This window comes from Hippichthys cyanospilos, chromosome 1 (genome assembly GCF_059441005.1).
Source record: "Hippichthys cyanospilos isolate Australia breed blue-spotted pipefish chromosome 1, RoL_Hcya_1.0, whole genome shotgun sequence".
NCBI lineage: Eukaryota > Metazoa > Chordata > Actinopteri > Syngnathiformes > Syngnathidae > Hippichthys > Hippichthys cyanospilos.
Window position 1 is genome coordinate 4,059,788 of NC_142369.1, and position 27,575 is coordinate 4,087,362.

At 39.1% G+C, this 27,575-nt stretch overlaps 1 protein-coding gene across 3 annotated transcripts; it reads right to left on the reverse strand.

Moving 5' to 3' along the window:
• Nucleotides 1-1,823: 1,823 nt before the first annotated feature.
• On the reverse strand, nucleotides 1,824-27,515 carry afap1 (actin filament associated protein 1). Of its 3 annotated transcripts, none has more exons than XM_088430554.1 (18): nucleotides 27,474-27,515; nucleotides 22,728-22,856; nucleotides 21,173-21,255; nucleotides 16,073-16,181; nucleotides 15,073-15,284; nucleotides 14,764-14,943; nucleotides 12,306-12,386; nucleotides 10,944-11,016; nucleotides 10,697-10,855; nucleotides 10,355-10,566; nucleotides 9,452-9,597; nucleotides 8,889-9,003; nucleotides 8,295-8,459; nucleotides 6,341-6,470; nucleotides 6,041-6,205; nucleotides 4,810-5,003; nucleotides 3,616-3,783; nucleotides 1,824-2,510 (listed from the first exon to the last, which is right to left on the reverse strand). In XM_088430554.1, exons 2-18 carry the CDS (start codon nucleotides 22,852-22,854, stop codon nucleotides 2,484-2,486), a joined length of 2,346 nt encoding a protein of 781 aa, XP_088286680.1. In that variant the 5' UTR covers nucleotides 22,855-22,856; nucleotides 27,474-27,515; the 3' UTR covers nucleotides 1,824-2,483. The 3 variants fall into 3 exon arrangements, with proteins under 3 accessions (XP_088286680.1, XP_088286679.1, XP_088286681.1); XM_088430553.1 differs by lacking the exon at nucleotides 27,474-27,515 and adding an exon at nucleotides 25,750-25,860; XM_088430555.1 differs by lacking the exons at nucleotides 8,295-8,459; nucleotides 27,474-27,515 and adding an exon at nucleotides 25,750-25,860.
• Between the last annotated feature and the right edge of the window lie 60 nt (nucleotides 27,516-27,575).

Here is a 27,575-nt window from a genome sequence, read left to right on the forward strand (position 1 = left end):
CCAAGATTTCCCATTCCCCCTGAAGTGCCATCATGTACCCCTATACCCCCATTTGAGAACCACTGCCCAAGATAATACACAAAACACATTCAATACAGTAGTTTGTAAGATATTTAGTGAAATGAATTTAGCATAGCAACAAGGTAACTTTAAAAGATATTTATTGATATACTGTAATTCAGTAAACAAAAACGGTCTCTCAAATTATGTACAAAGCACGTTACCGTCATCAAGCTGACGACTGTCCAATATGAAATGAAGACGAACATTTATAAGGTGCAAAAAAAAAAAAAAACTTCTCCCCAAAGCAATCTGCTAAGCTAAGCTACGCTATGCTACATATGACAGGTTCACATTTATTGGCAGAGTAAAGCCACATCATGCTAACAGCATATAACTTACTAAATATTACAGATTACTAGACAAGATGAAAAAAAAAGGACCATGAAGGCCACGCTGAGATGAGATTTTTCCTTGGAATATTGCAGTGATTCGGGTAATGTTCTCCCAAAATAACAACCTTACCAACATTTGTCACTTATGTAGTTTTTTTTATTTTTATTTTTTTAAAGAAGGATAAGTCAACCCAAAAACAATCTTTCCAGTGCTATGTCCTCAAATAGCCTGACCATCTTAAAAACAATATTCCCAAATATTTATTTATATTAAAAAAAAAAGTTTGGCTAAAGGAAGGTCTAAAAAAAATGAATGTTACGAAAAGAATGAAAAGAATTAAGCACCCAAGTAATTAATTACTTTGGCACTTGAGTAACTAAAATGATTGATCAATCAATAGATGATTGACGTTTTATTTATTCATGAAATCGCAACAGTGTCATTAATTAATTTAAGGTTTCATCAATTCAAAGTGTAATCAATTAAATAAATGTTCAATCAATCAATGCAGTGTCATTAATTAAAGAAATAAAACATTTAAACATTAAACATGTATTTAATTTAATCAATGACACTTTTAATCAATAAAACATTTATTTGAAACTTTTAATTGTTTTTTTTAAATGTTTAAATGTTTTTTAAATGTTTCATTAATTAATTAAACGTGTCAATGAATAAAACATTCAATTAATTACTTCAGTACTTGATTACCTGATGTAATCAATTACTTTACGTAAATACTTTGTCACCAATTAAAGATTTTATCATTTAAATAAAACGTTCCATCAAAAACATGTGCTTAATCTATGACACTTTTAACTAAAATGTTTTTATTCAATTAATAATACTTTTAATTATTTAATGAGGCTTTTAATTAATTGTTTAATTGATTAATAAAAAGGATCATCAATTAAATGTTTCATTGATTAATTAAATGTGTAAAAATAAAATTAAAATGAAATAAAATTAGGAATTAAATAAAAGGTTAATTAATAAAATAAACATTTAATTATTAAACATGTATTTAATCAAAGACACTTAATTAATCAAACATTTATTCTGATTTCATTACAAATGTTTCAAATGTACAAATGTACAAAATTAAAAGTGTCATCAATTCAAAAAATGTTTCATTAATTAATTCAAAGTGTGAGTAATTAAAAAAAAATCACTTCAGCACTTGATTACTCATGTAATCAATTGTTTTAGGTACATATTTTATGTCATAAATTAAATGTATGCTTCATTACATAAAACGTTCAATTAAACATGCAGTTAATCAATGACACTTTTAATTAATTATTGAAAGATTTAATTAATGAGTTGCAGCATTTCTTGAATTCATTTCATCTGTCGACTTTTCCCGTTTCATGGGTGGGTCCTAACACCTGATTGGTTACCCTGCTCTGTCTTGGCAGGGTAACCAATCAGGTGTTAGGAGTTGTTGAACAAATGTTTCATGAATGAAATAAAACATTGAATTAATTATTGAAATATTTATTCCATTAATGACACTTTGGGGGGGTGAATTAATTCAATGTTTTTTTAAATTTAATTTAATGACTGAACGGTACGGTTATTTATTGAATTTTGGCACTTGGGTCCTCCATACTGGCATTTATGTGACTTTGTTTTGTAATTCGCAAATAAGCGCCACAAGTGTAGCAAATGAAGCCACGGGTTGAGGAAGAATTCCCGAAATTTGTGCCCGGACCCAAAATGGCAGCCCCCGCGGGGGTCCGACGCAAAGCGCGGGAAATTCCCTTTCCAACATACAGTATATACTTTAAATAGATCAACATAAATAGGGGGAAGTTACTACCTCCAAACATTTACAAATAAATATTGGATTTGAACAATCTGTGGAGAAAGCCAAAGCATGAAAAGACGACAATATAGGCGCCGAAACATTATGTACACCGAGCATGCACAAGAGTAGAAAAAAAAAAGGGTGTGAAAACCAGCGTTTCTCTCTTTGTGTGTTTTTTTTGGTCCAAGAAAAAAAGTGTGTGTGAGGGCACTTTCAAATAAATACGTACGCAACGTCAGGAAAAGAAGAAGAGAAGTTAAGAGCAAGTTGAGGGCCTTTATGTTCCGCTCTTCTGTTCCCACTCCTGCAAAACAAACCCGAGACAAACATTTGTTTTGTTATTTTTTTTTGTCTGTATCATTTTTTAATAAAACAAAAAGCAATACAGCGATCCCTCCTACTTCGCGGTCTCAGATATCGCGGTCTCAGTAATTCGCGTTTTTTTCCAGGAAAAATAAAAAATATTTCAAAATAAAAAATCATTTAAAAAATGTGCAAAAATGTGCAAAAATTGAAAAAAGCAAAAAAAAGTACATTATACACTACTGTATTAATCAAATAACGAAGTGATATTAGTTAATAACTATGTTAAAAATTGTTCAAGCGTTAGAGTTCGGGACATTTTTTATCTTATTTTGAAATGCATGCTTTTAATTTGTCGGGTTGCGTTGCATTTCCGTTTCCTGTTTTACGTTCTCTGTGCGTCATTCGGCTCGTTACGGTGACGTAGTGAATGACAACCTAAGCTCATATTTATAGTTTATTATCATTTATGTTGATAACGCACGCTACTGCCTATGTTTTATTAAGCGATGACTGTTTATTCTGTTTATGTGTTCGTTTGTGTAGAGGTTGCACTTTATAGTTAGTAGTTGTTAGTTGTTGCTAACCCGCTAATGTCGGCTAAAAATACAGTAAATTCATAGATTAAGTGTTTATATGTTACTTGACTGACTTTAAGATTGTTGTTGATTTATTATTCAACAGATACTACATGATACACCATACATGAGCCAAAATAAATGTGAAGTTCAACGTGATGTCTCACCGGAGTCTTGGTGCAGATAACCAGTCCTGAGAACAAATTCTCAACAAACGAAGTGACATTAGTTATTTAATTAATGTGCAAAAATGTTAATAAGGATAATTTAATGTTAAATAATAGGAGAAAGGAAATAAAATAGGCAAAAAATACCAAAAAAAAAAAAAAAAGGATTGTTTATGATTACTGCGGCTATATTGGGGCGTAGATAGAAATCTAGGAACTGATACCCTACTTGCGGGGGGTTGACAGCCCCCATTAACCGCGAAGTAGGGGGGGATCACTGCATAAGTAAACTTTCAACAACAGTGAACTACTTTTTACAGCGTCAACAGGTTAGTCTAAAAGTTTGTGTGTTAGCAGTGACCTTGGCCTTCCTGAGGACGTGCCCTCGGGCCGGCGAGCCTTTGGGGACGCCCTGCTGGCGGCGGAGGAGCGAGGCGCTGTTGACGGGCAGGGAGCAGGTCTCGGCGTCGCTGGTGTCGCAGCTGGAGAAGGGCGAAGGCTCCTGGAGACGCCGTAACGCCGCCGGCGACTGCCGCGCAAAATTTGACATTTGATGGCCCTCGCATACGAATGACATCATCGGTGATTGTCTTTATTATATTTCATTGATTAATAAGCAACCTAGCTACACAGATTGATAAAAATAATTAAAAAAAGGGAAAATCCCATGGGATATTCTTTCACCTGCTCAGACTACACATTCATACATACGTCCATACTACATTTCTGATGATTGTACATAAAGACACTACGTGAGGTATGAACAGGATTTCTGCAGGTACCAGCAAGCGCAACTTCCTGCTTTTCAATGACAAGACAGGAACACCTTAATTTTCTCTTCAAATTAAGCGCAATACCGGTACGCCTGCTGGAAAATTCATCAGTAATGGCTATGCACAGCGGTATAAAACGTACTCACATAAAGACATTTAGCACAATTTTGCACAAAGTAGCTTCATTTTCCAATTAATTTGCTCTTAATTTGAGAAAAAAATATGCTGTCCTTGTCACAGCATTAAAACGCAATCAATTCAGTTTTCTAAGAGCTGCAGAAACCCTGTTCAAATCTCCCCTTGATCCTTAAGTGCTTCCCTGTACCCCACTGTTTGAGAAGGATTCGGTTTTAGACTTAAAAAAAAATGCAATACTATGATTGAAAACAAACCACTCCAGAGATAAAATTATAATATTCATGTCAACTAATTCAGAAAGCGACATAAAGTTCGGCTACAGTTGAAGTTTTAAACAAATAAAAGTCCAAATTGGACATAGTACCTGAAAAAAGCAACCATATGGAATTTTTAAGAAAAAAGGTTCTCATTTTACACACACAAAAAATGTTACCATATTTTTCGCACTTTAAGACGCACCGGATTATAAGGCGCACCTTCAATCAACGGCCTATTTTCAAACTGTTTTCATATACTGCATAGGGTACACCGCATTATAAGGCGCATAGAATAGCAGCTACAACAGTGGCTGGGGTGGTGCTAAGCACCCACTAGATGGAGCTGTGCTAAAGGGAATGGCAACAAAACAAAAGATGCAATACTACCTGGAGCAGCGCCGGCGGAGCAGCTTTGGGTTCAATGGCCAGGCCCAGGGTGACCCCCCCGCTCAGGGCCTTCTTCAAGCTGTCTTTGACCTCGGTCAGCTCCAGCTCCAGGTTGACTCGCTCCTCCTCCTTCTGCCGGCACTCGTCCTCCACCTTCTTCAGACGCTCCGACAGCGAGGCCTGCGACCGCTTGCCTGCAGAAAAACTCAACTATTATTGCATTCAATCCTATGTATTTTTATTTATTTATTTTCAAATGTTCAGGTCAAGAAGGGTCGATTTTATTTTGTACAGTTTGGGGCCACTTGGAAAAAAAAAAGAAAAAAATGTTATGTGTGCCTCACGTTGAGTTCTAAACAGCCAGCTCTTTGGCACATTTTTCTGGTTCATTTTATTAAAACAAAAAAAAAAAAATCTAATTGTGAAACTGACATCGTATGCGCTCAATTCTCTGGTAACGACCAATCACATCTGATTTTTCGGTCATGTGACATTCATAAATTGAACTGTGATTGGTTGTTACCTGACCTTTCAGCTCATGCAATGTCATTTTCGCAACTGAAAAATAGGGGTTAAAAGTATGTGAAAAACGATTCATTTATCAGATTAATTCACAAGTAAGGACATTCAAAACACAGTTATTTATCCCTGTATATTTTTTCAAATATTTACACGTGTTTGGCTAAAGGAGTACCATATTTTCCACACTATAAGGCGCACCTGATTATAAGGCGCACCCCCAATTAATGACATATTTTAAAACCCTTTCCATGTATAAGCCGCACCGGATTATAAGGCGCACCCTCAATTAATGACATATTTGAAAACTTTTTCCAATCACAATTTAGTAATACTCAAAGTAATAACAATAATAACTCAAATACTAACTCTAAACTCTCAATAGCATAACTCAATGTCAATATGAGCAAACAACTGTAAACACACAAAAGAAACAGGTAAAGCTTCCTTTATCACTTCATTCCCCATCTACCAATCCCAATCTCAATATTGATCCATATATAAGGCGCACCTGATTATAAGGCGCACCATCGGCTTTTTCAAAAAAATAAGGCTTTTAGGTGCGCCTTAGAGTGCGGAAAATAAACATGCGTGGTACTAAATATGGCTGGTACTAAAAGAGTTAAAGACTAAATTTAAAGTTTTTCACAGCTAAAATTTATCCTGCAGTTTTAGCATTCGATAGTTCTCAGCATGCGCGCCTCTGTCTCACCTGAGGCGGCCTCAATAGCGCTACGCAGGTCCTTGCGCTCCTTCTTCAGCGCGCTCAGATGGTTCCTGATGTCCACTTTCTTCTTGGTCAGCTCCTCGTCTTTGGCCTGCAGCCGCTTGGCGTCGGCCTCCACGCGGTTTTTCCCATATTTACATTGCTCCGCATCTGGAGGGCAAAAACCGGCGCGTCGGATCAAAATTGTTGCGAGAAATTCCAATTTGGATCAGATCCGGGTTCAACTTGAAATGGGAGCTTCGAAGCCGAGATCTACGAAGCGAAAAGGCTTGCGTTTGAACTTACTGGAGTTGTTGCGTTTGAGTGACATTGTCCCGTTGAAAGCGGCGACTCCGTTCTTCTTTTGCTGACTTCTTGGATCTGCCTTCAGCTTGGATGCCAAACCATTGCTCGTGCTTCCTTTCTTTCCTTTAAACTAGTCGCAAACGAACACAGTCGACGGTTATTCAACAACTGCCCGATCGCTAAATTAAAGATGTTCTGCCTGTCGGTTACTCATTGAAAAAAATATTCCAAATGCTCAGTATGTCAGTCGTTCAACGCAAAATACACGATCGCCGCTTTTCCTTTTCATCGGTATCGTCGGCATTGTCATTAACGTCATCGTCGTCGTCGTCATCACCGTTGTTGTCGTTGTAATCGTCTTCATCGTCGCCGTCATCGTCATTATTGTCGTCATTATCGTCATCTTCGTCATTGACTTCGTCGTCATCGCCTTCGTCATCGTCGTCGTCGTCATTGTTATCGTCGTCTTTATTGTCACCGTCATCATCGTCGTCATTACGTCATCATCGTCGTTGTCAACATTGTCATTACGTCATCGTGGTCATCGTTTTCGTCTTCATCGTCGTTGTCATCCGTTGTGATCGTCATCATCGTCGTCTCATTGTCGTCATCGTCTTCTGTCGTCATCATCGTTGTCGTCATTAGCTTCATCTTCGTCGTCGTCTTCATCATCGTCACCGTCACCATCGTTCTTGTCGATGTCCTCATCGTCATTACTGTCATCGTATGATGTCATCGTCTTCTGTCGTCATCGTCATTGTTGTCGTCATGATCGTCATCTTCGTCGTCGTCGTTGTTGTTGTCGTCTTCATTGTCACCATCATCATTGTTGTCATCATTGTCATCGTCGTCATCATTGTCGCCGTCATCATCGTTATTGTTGTTGTCGTCATCGTCATTACTGTCATCGTCGTCGTTATCGTCATTGTCGTCATAACCGTCATCTTCGTCGTCGCCATTGACTTCGTCATCATCGCCTTTGTCATCGTCGTCTTCATTGTCACCGTCATCATCGTCGTCATTACGTCATCATCGTTGTCATTGTCAACGTTGTCATGACGTCATCATTTTCGTCTTCATCGTCGTTGTCATCCGTCGTGATCGTCGTCATCGTCGTCTCATTGTCGTCATCGTCTTCTGTCGTCATCATCATTGTCGTCATTATCGTCAACTTCGCCATCGTCGTTGTTGCCGTCGTCTTCATCGTCGTCATCATTGTCACCGTCATCATCGTTATTGTTGTCGTCGTCATCGTCATCACTGTCATTGTCGTCGTAACCGTCATCATCATCGTCGTCATTATCGTCATCACTGACAATGATGATGACTACGACGATGATGACAACGATGACGACGACAATGATGACAACGATGATAACGATGACAATGATGACGACGATGAAGACGACGACGAAGATGGCAGTGATGATGATGACGACGATGATGGCAACGGCGATGACAATGACGGTGAGGAGATGACGTCAATGATGAGGAATTATGACAACGAGTATGACGATCTTGGCGAAGACAATGATGTTGGCGACGATGATGGCGACAATTGTGGCGACGATGACGATCACGGAAATAGTTTAGATTTTTCACTGAATAGTGATTAAAAAGATTTAAAAAAAAATCAAACCTTTAAATAAATGTTTGTTAGAGTTATTTCTACAATGTAAAATTGATTAAAATCATTATCGTTTAGAATACTTGAAGAAAATCGAAATTTGTTATTGCTAAGAGCTGAGTATGATGTCAGCAAGGAATTTTGCCAGCTTTTAGGTGTTTTTCTTTTCTTTTTTTTTCTTAATGGCCAGTGATGCTTGATGATGGCTGGTGTAAAAGCTACATAGTTTATCGCAGCTTTAATTTTGAAGAGGCTTGAGCGACAGGAAAAGCTTGTTAATAAGGCAGCGGCTGTTACAAGGAAAGAGTGTCATGCAATGTTAGTCACCTGAGCAGCATCTTTGCTTTTAGCATCAGAGGTGAGGAACTTAGAAGAGACTTTGGAAACCGGTGTCTTATAGTGATTGGTCGAGAGGGTGGGCTTGGGCGGGGCTACGTTTTCATAGGACTTGTCATAGAGCGCTTCCTTCCCGCCTGTGCCGGGACTGGAGTGCTGCACATGAACGCCGAGGGAGGAGAAACAGAGTGTCCGCGGGACAGAAAAGTGTTAGAAGGACAGATGTTAGTCGATGAAGAACTTGCGAAGGACAGGGGCCCCTCCCACCTCAATGGCCAACAATGCCAGGAGCCAAACTTAGTCACCATGTCTACAGAAGAAACTCATCCGTAAGAAACATAACAAAATAAAAGTAAATAATGTCTGCATTAGCTTCATGTTGCAATTACTTTGCTCTTAATTTGAAAGGAAAAATGTCAGACGTTGGATAAAAATTGCTTGACGACAGACGAAGCCCACACATTTGAAACATCTCAAAGCAACAGCAAACAATGTTTGCAAAACTTCGTGTTGCGAAGGTCCAAAAAAAAAAAAAAAATTTGGAAAAACACTGTCTTAGCAGAGAAGGTGAATGATGAGCCTTACCATTCCATTGATGGGCACGTCATGGTAGTGCAGAGCCGTTCCACTGGGGCACGCATAGCTGCCAGCTGGATTGTCCAGGTACGGGTTAGGGGACACGGCGCGCTTACTGGTAAAACTGGAAGAAACGTTCAATTGATTCTTTTGAATAAATAACAATATTATTGCTCCTGTGAACTTGTAAATGATTCCTGCATCACTGAAAATGTCAAATAAAAATGTACAAATTAAACGACCTAAAAAAGTCTCTCTCTGCGCTCGTCACCAGCACACCAGCATCATCTCCGGGCAAACAAGTGAACTGCATTCACTTTTTTAATTTATTTTTTTATTATTATTCACATATATTTGAATTATTATGCACTAATGTAATTATGACATGTATTTATTACTATTATTAATGCAGTTTTATAATTAAATATTATTAATTTAAAGGGTCTAGGAGCATTTTTGGGGGGCTTGGAACGGATTAGGCTGTTTAAATGCAAAAAGCAGCTCGACTAACATATTAATTTCAAGTAAAGGTACCACTGTGCCAATATTTTTTTTTTTTGAGCGTCTCTCACCAGAGGGACTGTTTAGCCAGCTGGATGACATTGGCGGTGGTCTCCACGTCAATGTAGTCGTAATGCAAGGTGGCCGGGTCTGCGGTGGAGCCCGTCTCAGCCAGTAGGACCCCCAGCCAACGCCCCATGGCTTCAGACGAAGATGCCTGAAGAGAAACAGGAAAAATGACACACAATTTATTTTCTTTCTATTAACCTCTGGGTGTTCAGGGAGGCCTTATTATCACCCGACTTGGGCTGAATTTGGAAGGGTGTTAAAATTGTCAAATATAATTATAAGTTTACTTTCAACCCCTCAAAATGTTCAGTGGCATTCATTCCATCTTTCGAAGACTTTTGCATTATGGGAGTCCAGACTAAGTCAATCATTGAAGTCATTGAAAGGCTTGTAAACGTCATAAGTTGCCCACTAGCGCCACTAGGTGGTTTTGGAGTGTCACCCAAAAATGTTTTATTGTGCCTGCAATAGAAACACCTTACAAAAGAGAAGCACACAAGAAAAAAGAAGTGCACACAAGAAAAAAGAAGTGCAGAATAAAAAAGCACACAAGAAAAAAGAAAAAGCCCCATTTGCGAGTGGCCGTTGAAAGGATTAATGCTCAAATCGGGTGAAATGCATGATAAAACATGGGATTTTCGATATGTCCAAAATGGACAATATTTCCAATTTTGAATGGCAGTAAATGAGTCTGACATGGGCTAAATTTGACACCTATAGGGTGTATCTCTCGATCTCTTGTTTGAAAGCGTTTACAAGTGATGACAGTTTTGACAATCTATGCAATATTTTAGCCTCCTAGTGTTTTTAGTATGCTTTTCCTTTGATTTCACACATTAAAAACCTCAAAAAGCCAGAGTTGGGTGCAACTTTTCCCCAGGGGTTGACAGGAGTGTCAAAAGTACCTCGAGCACAGCCACCTCCTGACCATTGCGGAGCAAGCGGAAGGCAAAAGGGTGCTTGTGGTCCAGGCCGGGGCTGACTTCGCAACCTCGGAGGGGCAACGAGGCCATGTGGCTCTTCAGGTCATCCTGGTCCTTGTGCAGAAGCAGCTGGTTGTCTTTGAGACGGCACCAGCGCTCACGCCAGCGGTTGTTGGACAGCACGTTCAGGTAGCCTTTCAACGGAGGGCGGGGGGGGGGGAATATTTGAAACCGAGTGGTGTGTCTCCGTGTCCGATTTATTTGACTTTGGGACCACAGGTGTATCTCCGGGCATCTTTCCTTCAGGCCGCCCGGTTTGCTTACCGCAGGTGGGAACATCTTCCTCAGCTGATGACGTTTGCTCATCCATGGACGGCTTCTTCTTGCCCAGCCCGATGATCTTGGTGATCTTCTTGCCGGCGCCTTTGCCAACAGTGCCGGTCTTGCCCTGCGACTCCGTCTTGGAATTCTTCTTTCCTTTTCCTGGAATGCAAGCACAAAGGGCACCCGTGGATCGATTTGCACAGAAACGTCCCCCAACTCCAAAAGCGCTCTCCATACTGATACGTACCGTGGTCCTTGTCCACGTGTCCGTTCTCGTGCGTGGCTTCGCCGTCTGAGCTTGGCCTGTCACATGAGGATTTCTGAAAAGAGCGGTTGAAAAGTGTAATATCAGATGATATCAATGCACAATGAGTTTTCTTTCTGTTTTTTTCTCATTTTAAAAGAAGTACCTGGACAAAAAAAAAGGCTGATAATTTGTAACTCTAAATAGGAGGTCAACATCGCTCTGAAATAAAAACCTTTTTACATGTAATGTGGTTAGTGGGCTTACGTAATCTACACTGGCCCTGAAGTGCAAATCTCACAAACAAAAAAACTAAGCAAACAAAAAAGGTAATTGCAAACAAACAAAAAGCACACAAGAAAAAAGAAACGCACAATAAAAATAGCACACAAGGTAAAATAAGCAAACAATAACAAAGAGCACACAAGAAAAAAAGAGTCAAGTACTAAAAAGAGGCGCGCAAGAAAGAAGCAAACAGGAAAAAAGTGTGTATTTTTTCATGCATGCGTCAAAAAAACTAAGCAAACAAAAAAGGTAATCGCAAACAAAAAAACACCTTACAAAAGAGAAGCACGCAAGAAAAAAGAAACGCACAATAAAAATAGCACACAAGGTAAAAGAAGCAAACAATAACAAAGAGCACACAAGAAAAAAAAAGTCAAGTACTAAAAAGAGGCACGCAAGAAAGAAGCAAACAAAAAAAGTGCATTTTTTCATGCATTTTTTCTTACTTGCTTCTTTTTTATCATGTATTTCTTTTTTGTGTGCTTCTCTTTTGTAAGGTGTTTTTGTTTTTGTTTCTGATGACCTTTATTTTTGTTTGCTTAGTTTTTTTTTATATCCAACAACGTTTGTGTTACCAACAGTGACCGCTCTCAACCGAAGTAACGCCGTCCTTCCTCACAACGAAATGTAATATCAACAGCGGCCAGAGGTGGCGCCAAAAAACAAAGATCAAACCAAACAAAGCACAAAAGAATGAACTGTTAAAGGATAAACTAAATCAGTTCCCAAACATCATTATTTCGAGTACATGCAGCCCGGTACCAGTTCATCCAGGGACCGGTACCGGGTCGTGGACCGGTTGGGGACCTCTGTTATAAAGCACCAATCCAACATTCTACCCCTTTTACAAAATCTTTGAGCTCATTTTACAAATCAGTGATTTTTAAAAATGACGAATGAATCAAATAGATTCGATTATTTGCCAATTCCTCAAACGGCAGAATAAACTTTTGTGCTCCACATTTTCCTCTTATGGCACAAATCCAACATCAGATTGTTATTCTCGGTATTGAACTTTTAATTTCAATATAACACGGCAATAATAGTTTGCTGCAATTGAAATTTTGTAAATGGTTTTACCTTTTCCAGTTCAGGTTTGTGGACTGGGGATCCGGAGCGATCCAATTCAAAAGTCCCATTAGCGCACACCTCTCTCATGACCTAGAAAGATGTTCATAGAGCACCACAGCGTTAGCCGCAAGACACTGCCATTGCCATTAAAGCGCGGGGAAAATCGACCAGCATTTTGAGGCTTGCGGACGGTGCCGGGGCTCGGGTGGCCAGCGGAAACTTAGGGGCATAAAACATGGCCGCCTAAGGAATCTTCAACTCTTTCCACACAGTTAAGATGCTCATTCATTAAGATGACATCTAGGCCAGCGTGCAAACGTTCAGCTTTTGAGGCCGTACCAGATTTTCCATTTTCTTTTTTATATTTTGCAGTGCTCTGTGCCGTATTAGGTGCAACTTTTTAGTCTTACCGCCAGCATTTTTAAAATTATATCAGAACATTCAACTTGCTACTTTTTCATGATACATTATCACGTTTCTTATATAAGTTTTTTTTTTTTTTTTTTTAAGCTTTGGGTCTTTTTATATATATATATATATATATATATATATATATATATATATATATATATATATATATATATATATATATATATATATATATATATCTATATCTATATCTATATATATATATATATATATATATACAGACTGTATATATATACATATATATATATATATATATACAGACTGTATATATATACATATATATATACATATATATATACATATATATATACATATATATATATATATATGTATATATATATATATATATATATATATATATATATATATATATATATATATATATATATATATATATATATATATATATATATATATATATATATATATGACTATATAACACGACTAAACAAAATGGCAGTCATCTTTTCAGGCATGGCGTCTTGAGGCTTTTTTTATTTTTGGTGGGTGTATTCATGATAGGCATGCCTAGAAAATTTCCCGTTGCTAAGTGAAAGCGCTGCTACAGGCATTAGCTTTTGACCATGCGGGCGGAATCTCGGTGCCAAGGAAGGGTTAATGACATTTGCAGGGCCGCGCGGGCGCCAGCCTTCATTACGCCGTCAGTGACCCTCGCGCACGGCCGAGCGGCATGTGCCAGTGATGCACGTCCACCCTCGTGCTCTTGGCTGAGGGAGCGCATACAGCAATTACATTTGCGGGGGAAACGACGGGGCTGCGGCTCCACGGATTTGGCAGATGGAAACTAGTGATGACGCATGGACACCGGAACCTCCAAAATGGAGTCTCAAAGCTGCTCGCAAATATTTTCTGCGATCAATTCTCATCTTGTATCACTTTTGAGTCACAGTTTGGAGGACTTTCATAGTTTCTAAACCAGCGATTCTCAAATGGTGTTGCGGGTAACCCTGGGGGTACATGAAGGCCCTCCGAGGGTTATGTGAAATTTGAACAGGAACATTTGAACCCCTGAGGGAAATTTTGACCCAACTCGGGCTTTTTGGTACTTTTGACGTGAGGTGTGAAAGAAATAGCATACAAAAACAATAGGAGGCTAAAATATTGCATAGATTGTCAAAACATGACAACGTTCATTATGCAAAGCTGACGTCCCTTCTAAATGCTTGCAAACGAGAGGTCGAGAAGTACGCCCCATAAGTGTCAAATTTAGTCCAAGATAGGCTTATTCACTGCTATTCAAAATTGGAAATATTGTCATTTTTGGACAAATTGAACACCCTATCATGCGTTTCCCCCAATTTCCTTTCCCATCCATCCTTACAACGGCAACTCGCGAACGGGGTGCAATAGATATTTTTGTGTTGAAACCCCAAAAGCTTCGGGTGGCGCAAACGCCCAATTTATGACTTTCGCAAGCCTTTCAATGACTTCGTTGATTGGCTTAGCCTGGACACCCATAATGCAAAAGTCTTCAAAAGTCAGAATACTCTAATTATGACATATAAAATATTCCTATTTCAATTTCATAAATATAAAGCGTGTTACTTTTGCTAGTATTGAATTTTTACCATTTTTGTAAATAAGGGGTAGGTCTGCCGCCACAAAAGAATGATCTAATATGTATGGGGATGCCACTGAACATTTTGAGGGTTTGAAAGTAAATATATGCTTATATTTGACAGCGTTATGACCTTTTCAGTCAGTCCAAGTTGGGTGTAAATAAGGCCAAGTTAGTGGAAAATCACCGCTAGGGCTACCGGAGGAGACGTCAAATTAGCTAAAAATCAGGTTACGCCATAATTATTTTGCGCAATTTCCCATTGAACGTTCAACGGTGAGCAACATTTTGACTGAGGAGGAGGAGCCGATGTGTGCCTCAAATCTTAACCAGTCGATCACAAACACAAAACACTTTGAAATGACAGTTATGTTTCGTAAAGAGCTTCTAGAAAAAATGTTAAAATCTCGTGAAACATACAGTAATTGTTGTTTGCTTTTGTAAACGGCAAATTGTTACCTTGAGCCATTCCTCGGCCTGTTCCTTGCTCTGCACGGCGAGCACCAGTGCATCCGCCCCCTGGTGGACGATCTTGAGTTCGTGCCGCTTCTTCTTGCCGTCTTTGGGGACGTGGCTGATGCTGCAACCTGATAGGCTCAGCTCCATTTGGGGTGTGTGGTCTTTGGATGATTTGTAACACTTTGGAGTAAAAAAAAAACACAGCACAGCATTGATGTTGTCGTTTCCCAAAAATAGGAAATCAAGCTCATTCGTTTGTTTCCATTTTTGTTCAATCGGTTTCCATTTTTGTTCAATTGCCGTCCTCACCAGAAGTTTGTTGTCCTTAATGACGCAGAGCAGCTTGGACCACTGGCCGAAGCGTTTCTTGCGCAGCAGGAAGGCGCAGATGCGGGCGTCCTTGACCAAATCCATGGAGGCCTCTTCGGAAGGCCATTGGTGGCGCGTCTTGCGACCCTTCTCGTCCTCCTCCTCCTCGTCGTACGACTCGTACGAGCTGCTCATGGCGTCCGAATCGTAATCTGCCGGCGAGAGTCGTCGGAGGCAAATGACAGAGGTGGGCAACTTACACTTTTTTGCCGGTCTGACATTTGTCATCCGTCAGAGCCCCGCCCTCTTTCCGTCATCGTCGGCCCGTCGTATTTTTTCAAGCCAGACAAAATTCTAATCGTTGGTCCGTCAACCTGCCGGTGTATTTTTACCCACTAGAGAGCGACATTTCACATCTTTTTTCCGGGCCTGCACTCATACTAATTATTTTTTCCTTTTAATTATTTACACTTAAAGTTAACACCATGTTGGTGGTTCTACAGTTACGCTGCAATTGAAACACAACATAACAGGATAACAATAACAGGAAAACAAAGCCAGTTTATGGGTTTAACCCTAGACTACTGTATACACCAACATGTTAAATACAGGGGCGGAGAATACAATCAACAATCCTGTCCACTGGATGGGATTATTATGCTTTACATGACTCTGAAATGTTAGATGTCGGTTCTCATTTATAACTGCCAGCCCAACAAAAGACGGTTTCATTATTTGTCTAAATTAGATCTGTCACATACACTACAAGTGAAACAAAGTATTGCTGAGGTTGAATTGACGAACAAACGTCTTGAATTAGGGAATTAAAAAAACTTCTATCTTGCATTTCCTGCCCAAGAGCCACTCAGAGAAAAGATGCAAATTCGGCCCGCAACTTGAAACACATCTCGGAATGCTCTTATCAGTATGAAATGAAACTAGGACTAAAACAGGGCGCAATTACAAATACAACTTTGCTGTGAAATCATGCAACACTCACTGGACGTGATGTATTCCGGGGCTTTGCCGGGACTTAGAGGAACGGCTTCCTCATAGTAGCCTTCAGGCAGAGAGGAGCTGGGCAGAGGAGGAGGGCCGCTATTTGGTGCCTGCCGGGGGGGACACAACCGTGGAAAAATTAGGAACGGGACAACCGATTAGCAAGATTCATCGTTTGGAGCCATTGAACTTCGGACTGGCCTCCCAACAGTAAATATTCATGTCGCCCTTCATGAAATCACGCTGATTATTTTTTTGTGTTTAATCAAAATGAGACGTTTGCCAACACCTGCTTTTACTTTGGAGAACAATGAGCAAAGCCGTAACGGAATCAGTCTGAAAAAAGGTCGGCGAGAACATCGAGCTCCTTTGTGTGATATTGCTTAACTGGCGTTCGGTTTTTCTTTTATCGCTCAATAATAACAAATAAACCGGAGCTTCACAAAGCGGCCTGAGTAGTTTGGGGGAAAATGGAAAGGAGAAATGGGGAAAATGCTTTTGCGCCACACTTTAGAGTAAAACAAGATGCTATCCATTTATTCGATTGACCGAATAAATAATGTCATGAATAATTGATGAACTCTTTAAGTACCAGCCAGTTCTAGGCAATACTTCAGCCTGACGCCTAAAAATATATGAAAAAATAAAAACATATAATCAGTAAGTACCTGGAATTGATTGTCTGGACTCTGTAAAATTATGTGTATTGTATCTAATTAGTTAATAACAGGTAATTGTGTAAAATGGTTCTGAAATTCTTTTTAGTTCAATATTATATGACTATTTCGTAAATTGAAGAAAATTAAGGATTAAAAAAAATTGACTAATAAATGGTGCGTTTGAATAATCGAATAAAAAATTGATTTAATAATTGATTCATGATCAGAAATTGGTTTTGCAATACACTTTAGTTCAAAACCAAATGTTATTGGACTATTTCGTAAATTGAATAAAATTAAGGATTAAAAAAATTGACTAATGAATTGTGCGTTCGAATAATCGAATAAAAAAGTTGATTTAATAATTGATTCATGATCAGAAAAACACTTTAGCGAAAAACAAAATGTTATCCGATTAATTGATTAGTTGAATAAATTATGAACAAAATTATTGATTAACAATCAGAAATCGGTAAAAATCATTTCGTAATACACTTTAGTGCAAAACCAAATGTTATCCGATTATTTGATTAGTTGAATAAATAATGGACAAAATTATTGATTAATAATCAGAAATTGGTAAAAATCATTTTGTAATACACTTTAGTGCAAAACCAAATGTTATCCGATTATTTGATTAGTTGAATAAATGATGGACAAAATTATTGATTAACAATCAGAAATCGGTAAAAATCATTTTGTAATACACTTTAGTGCAAAACCAAATGTTATCCGATTATTTGATTAGTTGAATAAATTATGGACAAAATGATTGATTAATAATCAGAAATCGGTAAAAATCGTTTTGTAATACACTTTAGTGTAAAACCAAATGTTATCCATTGTTATTTGATTATTCGAATAATAAAGATTAAAAATCTATGAATAATCTGTACATGGGAAAAATAGTTCACACTACACTTTAGCGCAAAATAAAATGTTATCCGATTATTTGATTCATTTAATATAAAATGGTTTGACTAATAATATGCAACTGGTGAAAATGGTTTCGTAATACACTGTAATGCAAGTCAAAATGTTTTTCCATTATTTGATTAATTGAAAAAATAACGGACTAAATAAGTCAGTAATAATCAGCAATTGGGGAGAAATGGTTTCGTAACCCACTTTAGCGCAAAACAAAACGTTATCTGATTATTCGAACAAACAGATTGAATCATCGATTCTAACGTCATCGATCGTTGACCCGAATCGAACAAAGAACACGGGAATGGAATCTATCCAGAACCTGATTTGGAATCTGCAACCGATGACTCCACGCAAGTCAATAAAAAAAAGGGAGATGAGATGCAGTGAAGGATCTGTTGAAGGAATGTTTGCGGGGGGGGGGGGGACAATAATTACACGGTACTGCACGACAGATGAAAACAAGAAAAAGGCCAAGGACAACTTTGGGTTTGACGGAGATATATAATTACGCCGAATGGAATTGAGTTGGAGATGTAAAGCAGACAGGCAAAGCTGAGAAACCAACAGAAAACCTGGGTGCCGTCTGCATGACGGTGTTATCGTCTTTTCGGGGGGGGGGGGGGGGGAGGCCCCTATCTTTCAATCGTATGAAATATGTTGACAAAAATCGATTACAGTGCAGGATATGCGTTTGACCTACATACGGCCGGCAAAACAAAAGCCAAGAAAAAATGAGGTATGCTTTGGAATTTTAGCGCAGGCGTGACGCAACGCCCTGTGTGTTGACTTGCCAAGCCAAGGGAGCCCCCCCCCCCCCCCCCCACCCGAGGGGCTTCGCGAGAGGGGGCGGGGAGGGCGCTCTCCAACATCAACACATATGGAAATCATTTGTGCGCCATCCAAAGGTCGACTGCGCGTGACGTAACTGGAAGGAGGTGTAAAGGAGCGCCAAACATTTTTTTGGACAGTCCAGCGGGGGCCATGAGGTGAAAAATACACCGCGCGCTATTTTTTTCTCCCGATCAAACGCTCACCCGTGAGTAATTTGACTACCTTGGCTCAAATAAAGTGCTCGGGGCATTTTGTTTTTTCTGTATCGGCTGCCCATTTATTTAGAGCAGGGGTTCTCAAACTTTTGGAGTCAGGGACCTCTTTTAGAAAGCAAATTTTCCAAGGACCCCCATTGCAAACGAAAAAAAAGTCATTTAAGCCAGGGGTCCCCAACCACCGGTCCTCAACTGGTACCGGGCCCGAAATAATGTTTTGGAGATGATTTAGTTTAACAGTTGATACGTTTGTGCTTGATCTTTGTTTTTTTGGCGCCGCCTCTGGCCGCTGTTGATATTACATACATAGTGAGAAGGATGATGTGGTTTTTAGAGCAGCCTTCACCCACTGATATAAGCCATACATAAGTGCCCGTTTTATTCAGCAACATATTCAATTTGACAAGTGTATTTGTTACTTTTCAGCTATATTGAAGTTTAGAAAATGAAAATTGCAAATTGCACGCCTCCTTATAACATAGCGGGTCAATTTCCCCCCAATAGGTTTTTGCCAATTATTTAATCTAAAACAGCATTATTAAATTTTGTTGGCTCCATTGCCTTGTTAGCAAGCAATTATAGACACAAACCGCAATTTGAAAGCTCATTACATTTTTTAAAATGTATTAAACTTAAAATATATTAAACTTATTCTATTTTTTATTATTATTATTATTATAATTGTTCTATTTTTTCATCCCCCCAAAAATGAAAATTCGCGACCGGCTTATAAGGCGCACTGTGAGAAAATTGAAGGCTTTCAGGTGCGCCTTACAGTGCGGAAAATATTGCTTCGTTTTCAACTTCTTTTATGGTTTGTTTTTAAAATACAACATTGTATTTCGCTGGAATTTTCAGTCGGCCGTCCGAAAAGCAAAATGTTGGCTAGCTGCACGGTGTCGGTCATCCTGCCCAAAGCCAACTTGTCAAGCGTCCAATGAGCTTTGTGTCGGCGAGCGATCCATCGCAAAAGCCGCAGGCGGGAAGTCTGGCCGGGCTGGCTCGGGTCAGAGACAGACTGTGGTCAAGGCTGTCTCTTCCTCCCGCGTGCCGACCCACTCCAACACAGTTCACTGGTTCGCTCCGCGGAAAGCCACACGGGGGCCGCGCAGCCGCCCTGAGCTCGGTACAGCGACGACCCGAGTCCAACTTTCTTTTCCCGAGCCTCCGTTGGCAACTCCACCTCATTTTTAATTACCGTGTTTTTCGGAGCATGAACCAAAACTTTTTTCTCATGATTTGAGCCCTGCGGCATATACTTCAGTATGGTTTTTCTGCAGTTTTTTTTTTTAAATAGCCACCAGGGGGCAATCCACCGGTCAAGCAAAAGTGTGTACAGTGGTACCTATACTTACGAGCGTGACTTGTTATGAAAAATTCGGCTAACAACAATTCAAGATACGAAAGGCAACATTGTTGGCAACGCGACTGTAATGTAATACATGATCACAACCCGTCATGTCTACCGTATTTCTTACAGTTTGTGATGCATTTTTATCATTTATAAATATGCCGGCTTGCCCACAAACGAGACAATAGTTTTTTGCATCGGTGTTTACTGTGGTGTTTACTTATTTCATCTACACTTCCCACCTCCGTAGAACTAACAAACATCAAATTGACATTAGCTACGGCTAACGTTGTATATATTCACATAAAAGCACATATGTAACATATCACATTGGGCTGTCGCGTCTGACGTTTGCGTTGTGAGCGCGTAGTTAGCACTTTAGCAATAACATCACACAGGAAGCACTTTGCATGAAACTAAATTCAACTTGGATAAATGCTCAAAATAATCCCCCAAAAAATACTGCTCCTGTGGACTTGTAAATGATTCCTGGATTACTGGAAAGTAAAGTAAAAACATACAAATTAAACGTCCTAAAAAAGTGTCTCTCTCTGCAGTCCTCACCAACACACCAGCACCATCTCAGGGCAAACAGGTGAACTGCATTCATATTGTCAGCTGCTGCAATTAATAGGCTGTCGCAATTAATAGAATATTTTTGGGGACTTGGAACTGATTGGGCTATTTACATGTAAAAAAGCGGTTTTACATATAAATAAATAAATAAATAAATAAATAAATATAGTTTTGCAATTTTTTTAAGAATTTCTTTTGTAAAGTTAATTAAAATATCAGCAATATCAAAGTATAAAAACATTTTTCTTTTTTAATTACGTCTTTGGCCCCCATAGAGTAGCAATTCCTTTCCTCTTGTGTTTTACAACTCCTTGTAATATTTACGACTTTTTTTTTCTCATAAAATGCCAACAAAAACATATTACTCCCCAAAATTACATTTACGACTACCTGGTAACTTTATGAGCCTTTTCCTGAAATGAAAGTGCTTATTTCCTTGCATTCCTCGGATGTGAAAGCTCAATTTTTCTTCCTTGTAATCATGAATATGGTGTTGTTTTTGTTAAAGAAAAAAAAAAAAAAAAAGGGTTGGGTCTCACCAGCCAGGGGTGCGGGATTTCAGGCAGCGGCATCTGAGGCGGTGCGGGCAGTCCGCTGTGGATCTCGCCTTTACACGACGGCTCTGTGGAAAAGTGACAAAGCATCACTTTTAACAACACTATTTCAAAGAATGATAGTTTTACTTCACACTCTGTAATCACCAAACTGAGTCTCAACTGAAATTGTTCAATTGGATTTTAAATTTCTTTGTTTTTTGGTACTGCTTGTTTCATTACTCTCTGTTGCAACTGTGGGGACTTGTTTTAATAACCATAAATAAATGAAATAATAATGGCAGTGATCCCTTGCTACTCCGCGCCTCTGCTATCGCGCTAAAAAAACTATACAGTATTGCGGAGACGCACGCTGGCTAATACTAGCTGGTAGCTAGTAGCTGACCAAACATGATTAAAAAGCGCTAAAAAACTATACAGTATTGCGGAGACGCGCACTGGCTAATACTAGCTGGTAGCTAGTAGCTGACCAAACATGATTAAAAAGCGCTAAAAAACTATACAGTATTGCGGAGACGCGCGCTGTCTAGTACTAGCTGGTAGCTAGTAGCTGACCAAACATGATTAAAAAGCAAACACTTGAAATTCCAATGTACTACAAAAGGTGAGAGGATCCCCTTTCGTCCTTGCCTGTCTCTCAGCCATGTATGCCCGCAGTGACATCATAAAAAACACTGTTCTGTCAATCAGCTCAAGGAGCACTCCTACAAGACGCGGGCACCAATGAGGAGTGGATTTCAACTTCTGAGTGGGGGCGGGTTACTACTTCTGCCCTCGTTGGGCGACTGTTGCGCCGGGAGCCAATTGCATGTCTTGTAGGAGTGCCCCTTGAGCTGAGTGACAGATTGCCTGGCCACTCAGTTGAGAACAGTAGTACTTTTTTTTTGGGGGGGGGGGATTCTCTTATAGTTTGTCATAAATTGGATTTTCAAGTGTAAACTCTGCTTTTCAAACATGTTTGGTCAGCTACTTGCTTCACTCTATTTGGCAACTGCAGGGCACCGTGATTCCGACTACGTACAGCCAAGACATGGAAACGGGAAGGGATAACACAACAGTTACTGTACGAGGATCAATAATTTCAGATTTAAGTAAATTTCCCATTAAACGCAAAAAAATGAGGGGTTACTGTATTATTCATGGAACGTGCATGCAACTCTGTTAGCATAATCTTTTTGGTAGAAGAAGAACGCAGTGAATCACATGATATGTTGGACTTGACATCATCAAATAGTTTTTCAAAAGAATAGCTAGAACAACACTATATCCTCTCTTCTGTTTATCATAGTTATTATAGCTATTATAATTGATTATGGACTACTGATGAAGACGTAGCAGAAAATCAGAAAAGTGAAGGTTGACTTTTCAAGAATTTTGAAACCAAAATGTCCTCCAATTCTGAAATGACCCGTAAAACTGAAGTGAAGTCGTTTGGACTTGGTTGCTAACCAAAAACAGCAGCACCTACAGAGGTAACGTGTGTTTCAAAAACACCAGCAAGCACACAATTAGTTTTTTGTTTCTTTAGCATCTGCGCTACCTTTTTCAGACAGGACTCTGTTGAGGATGTTGGAGAGGTGCGTTTTCTTCTCCCGGATTCCGGCGCTGAGATATTCGCGGTCCAGCAGGTCCAGGAAGAGGCGGAGCTCCTGCACCAACTCCTCCATTGCTGCACAAAACCACACACAAAATTGATCCTCCTAACATCAATTTTTTTGTCTTCTTATAAACTAGCAACAAGTCTCAAGTAGTTTTACCCATCTTGTTTTTAGTGTAAACCTGATTTACATTCATCAGCCATTTGCCTTTCAATACGTTTTCGTTGGTTTATGACTTGGCGTAAAATCGGATTAAAATCGGATTCGTCCAGAACGACCGATGCAAATCGAGCTCTAATTCAAAGTATTGCGGTACGGCGTTGGCATTTTTTCCCACGATGATTTCTCGGGGCCTGACTTTGCACTCGGCCCGGCGGGAGGAGCCCAAAAACGCGACGGACCTCGGCATTAGTTTGCGGCCAAAGCCCGGCATTCCCGGCCCTGTAATTAGGACCTTGCGGCGCTGGCGTCATCGCGTTGAAAAAGCGCCGCAAACATCGGAGGGCGGGCTCGATCGCTATCAAACAGGTGGTTTCGCCTAGGAGCAGATGTTTTCCCCGGCCCGCAAGTATACATGTGCCTGGATCATGGCTAAGTGGAGAGAGTGAAGATGCGCCCTCTGCTTTTTCTTTGCCAAGGATAATTAGAGGCTGCGCCGTCACTAACCGCCAGCCTCCAAAACAGCCGGCGGCCTGCCGTCAATGAGAGCAGCGTTACGCCACGTTGGGAAGGAACCAAGTACAAATCCTTACTGGATCTCAGTCATTTTTCACGTATCTGTACTCGGTAACCATCGCACTAAGTACAGTGGGCCCCCTTGTTACGAGATCGATCCGTTCCGCGGTTAAACTCCTAAGGCGAATTCACCGTATGGCGGGCAATCCAAAGCTGTGTTAAACAGCTTATGCGCTTAGAGCCCCAGGTAAAAACAGCAAAATTGTACATACATATGAAAAATTGCTACCAAAATAGTATAGTAAGATCTACGTATATATAACATACATGTATACAATCAGAAAACATCATAAATAAAAAATATTGAAAGGATTTATTTACCTTTAAGTGGCGCTTGTTATGCCCATATTCCCTAGTAAGGGTAGCCTAGGCTAGGCTAGCCTTCTTCGTAATTCTTGATTATCTCCAGCTTGGTTCCCATACAAATCATCTTCTCTCTTTAACACCACTAGCAATCTTGGCTAACCCCAAAAACTTTGAATTAAGCAGTAAAATGCACTATAAATAAGCTTTTGGAACCACTCACGATAGAACAAAGCTTTACCGTGCCGGCATTTAGAAACGAGTGAGGCCGACCAATAGCAGACCAGCATCTCCGTCATGTGACGGCAACAGAAAATAAGTGCAGTTCCCAAAAAACGCCTGCAGATGGAGACAAAACAACATAAATACAGCCAACCCTCTAGGGTCATGACAGTTGTTTTTGTCGCAAAGCTAGGAAAATACCGCAAAGAGGGTATGAAAAAACTCAGTATTCCACGTTGCAACATGAAAAAAAAAAAGTAGGCCAGGGACGCTGTAATACGGGGGTCCACTGTACTACTAATTCGGTTGTTTATATTTTTACGATCTTCCCAACATCTGTGCTAAACTGTGTTAGGCTGTTAGCTAATGCGTTAGCTAATGTGTCTTTTTATGTTTGTTATTATATTTTAGCATTAAGCTAGCAGATATCAACACTTTTGTCCATTACTTTGATCCTGACATCGAAGGCATTTCACATCAAAGGGAACGCATTGAAAGGAGACATTAAGGAGCTGAAATTTCACCCGGATGGTGACAAAATGTCAACGTTCAGCATAAGCGCTTTTGTGGCATGAGGAAGAGGAATTAAACAACATCTTGCCGAGATGACCCCCCCCCACACCCCCAAAAAAAACAACAACCATTTTTGAGTCAGTCTAGCTTATTACATTATTATTACTTTGGGCATCCCTAAACTAGTTGACAATTATTTCATTGCTTGTTAATTAATCGATTATTTTTTATATAGCTTGTGCGTAACTTGTTTAATATATATTAAATTATAAATTGTTGGATATTATTATAATATTATTTACTATTAAACATTATTATTTAGTATCATTTCTGGGCATCGCTAGTTAAAATAGTTGATGATTAATTCGAAAATTGATTAGTTGAAAATTAATCGATTAATTTTTATATAGCTTGTGCATAACTTGCTTGATATATATTGCATTATACATTGTTTGATGCCATTATAATATTATTTACTCCAAAATGATTATTTATTATCATTTCCGGGCATCTCTTGTAAAACTTGTTGACGATGACATGATTAATTGTCGAATAATTTTATGTAAAGAATGACGTCAATCTCATGGAAAATAATGTATTGATATGTCTTTGTCACACATGCCACAGTTTCGAATTTTCAGTTTGTGACGGGAACAAAGTTGAATTCTTCTTGAATTCGTGAGAAGTTTTGATCTCTTAAAAATGTTGGAAAGACTTGCATTGTTTCGTATGGGTGCAGCAAGCCCACAAATTGTTAACAGCGAGGATTTGTCTTTTTTTTTTTTTTTTTTTGACAGGCTCTGCTGGCTCCGACCCAAGTTCGACTGAAAGTAGCCTGGAGGTGAGAAAAAAAAATGCTTACAAAAAAAAGGTATGTGAATGGAGGTGGGTGGGTGCATTATCGGGGGGGGGGGGGGTGTCTATGACCCATTTAAACCAAACCAAACTCTTCCAAACACAAAGATTTTGTTTATTAACAGTTCATCCACCCCGCAAGAAGAAAAAAAATCAGCCCAAAGATCAACTCGAAAGGCAAGATTATTAGTCGCAAACGTGAATGGAAGTCGTAGTGTAAACGTAAAGAAAGGAAAAATGTCGCCGTCACCTTCGAAGAAAAAAGAAATGGGAAAAAAAATCCAAATTGAGCCCACTGACGAACATCGTTAAAAAATATATGTAATACAAACTCACCCCCGCTGGATGTAAAAAGCACAGGCTCGCTCCTCATCGTGAAATCCGCCAAACGACGGTCCATACACGCTTAGAACGTCCACGCTGGTACTTTTCGCTGTGGCTCCGGACGTTTTTTTTTTTTTTTCAGACTTTTCCTCCTCCTCCTCCTCCCTTTTCCTTCTCACTTTCCCCCACCGTTCGCTTTCCCCGTCGTCCGAGGAGTGACGCCTTCAGGGAACCTCGGAATTAACCTTTTTTTTTTTGTAACTAACATTTTGATGGGTCCCCAAAGTACTATTGTAGCGACCAAAAAACACTAGAAGAGAAACTAATGTATAGTGTTATAAATATATATATGTATAAAATGAAAAAATGTAATGTGAAAAAAAGTTATCCGTTTTTTATGTGTTTTGTTTTGATGGGACGACAAAGTACTCACGTAGCAACAAAAATACAGTTTGTTTTTAAAAGAAAAAAAAACAAATGTATAGTTTTAGCAAAACAAAAAAAAACCTCGTCATTTTTGAGGCGATGCTTCAGGAACCTCGGAATTAACAGTTTTTTAAATGTTGTTGTTGTTTTCTGTTTTCTTGGACATCCCAACGAAAGTTTTATGGCTACATCCCTGGTTTGAATTATAAAAAGTAAAATACAATAGATTAAAAAAATAGAAGTTCCAGTTAAAAACAAAAATATGATCGAAAAAGATTAACGGCATGTTATCAGAAGTGAAAACATTTTTTAGGAGTATAAAAATAATATTACAAAATGTATGTGGCTGTAGAAAAAGTATAATGCCGTTAATATCGTCAGAATACAGAAAAAAACATAAACTTGTAATTCCAAGAGAAGAAATTTGCAACGTAAAAAGCCATAATGCCGCCATTATTACAAGAACAAATTTGTAAAAAAAATAAATGTCATCAAGTTGTACGACAACAAAAAATCAGAATCTATTTTGAAAGTGTCGTCAAAGCATGACAAAGTGACGATAATAGGATGAAAATTCGTAAAGTTAAGAAAAAAGTTTACGAGAAAAGCAAAAATGATAAAAATATATTTTCAATATTACAAGAACACAGCAGTCATACTGAAAAAAAAAAGTTATAGTCATAAACTGGGAAAAACAACTTTTAAACCTGTACAAATGTTACACAAAAGCATCTTTATAATCACGAAAGCGGTTATAATATAGTACTGGGAAAAAAAAAGAAAAAAGAAAATAAGTTTTAAAAAATAGGCAAAGTCTCGAGAATGAAGATGGAAGTTTGAAAAATAACATTTCAAATATTAGGACAAGAAATGTGTAGATAAAAAGGCGGAACATTGTGATGAAAAAAATCTTGATAACACAGGGTAGTTCCATTTAAAAAAAAAAAAAAAAAATTAAGGCAAACAAAGACAAATAAGCAAGATACGGTTCCCCCATAGGATCCCAAACATGCGCAAAAGTAAATGAAAAACGAAAAAAAAAAAAAAACGCAGCACAAATCATTTTTCTTGCAGGGAATATTCCGATTTTTCTCAAAAGCATCATTGGTTTTACGATCAATAACATCAGTCTCAATGACAGGACAATACAGTAGCTACGCCCCCCCCCCCCCCCACACTCCGCCCCTCCCCTCTCTATCCATATGCTCCCCGCGTAACAACTCACCGGCACAAAGACGACAAAAACAAGACGCGAAAAGAGACGCAAACGCCATAAAAGTGTGTGAAATTCCTGTCAGCGTTTTACTCACCTGCTCCTCTGCTCAGGTTGCTTATTGTTCTCGGAGCTGTGACAATCGGAGGCTGGGCCGGAAGTGACGCATCAGCCGACAGCCAATCAAGGGCTAAAAGGG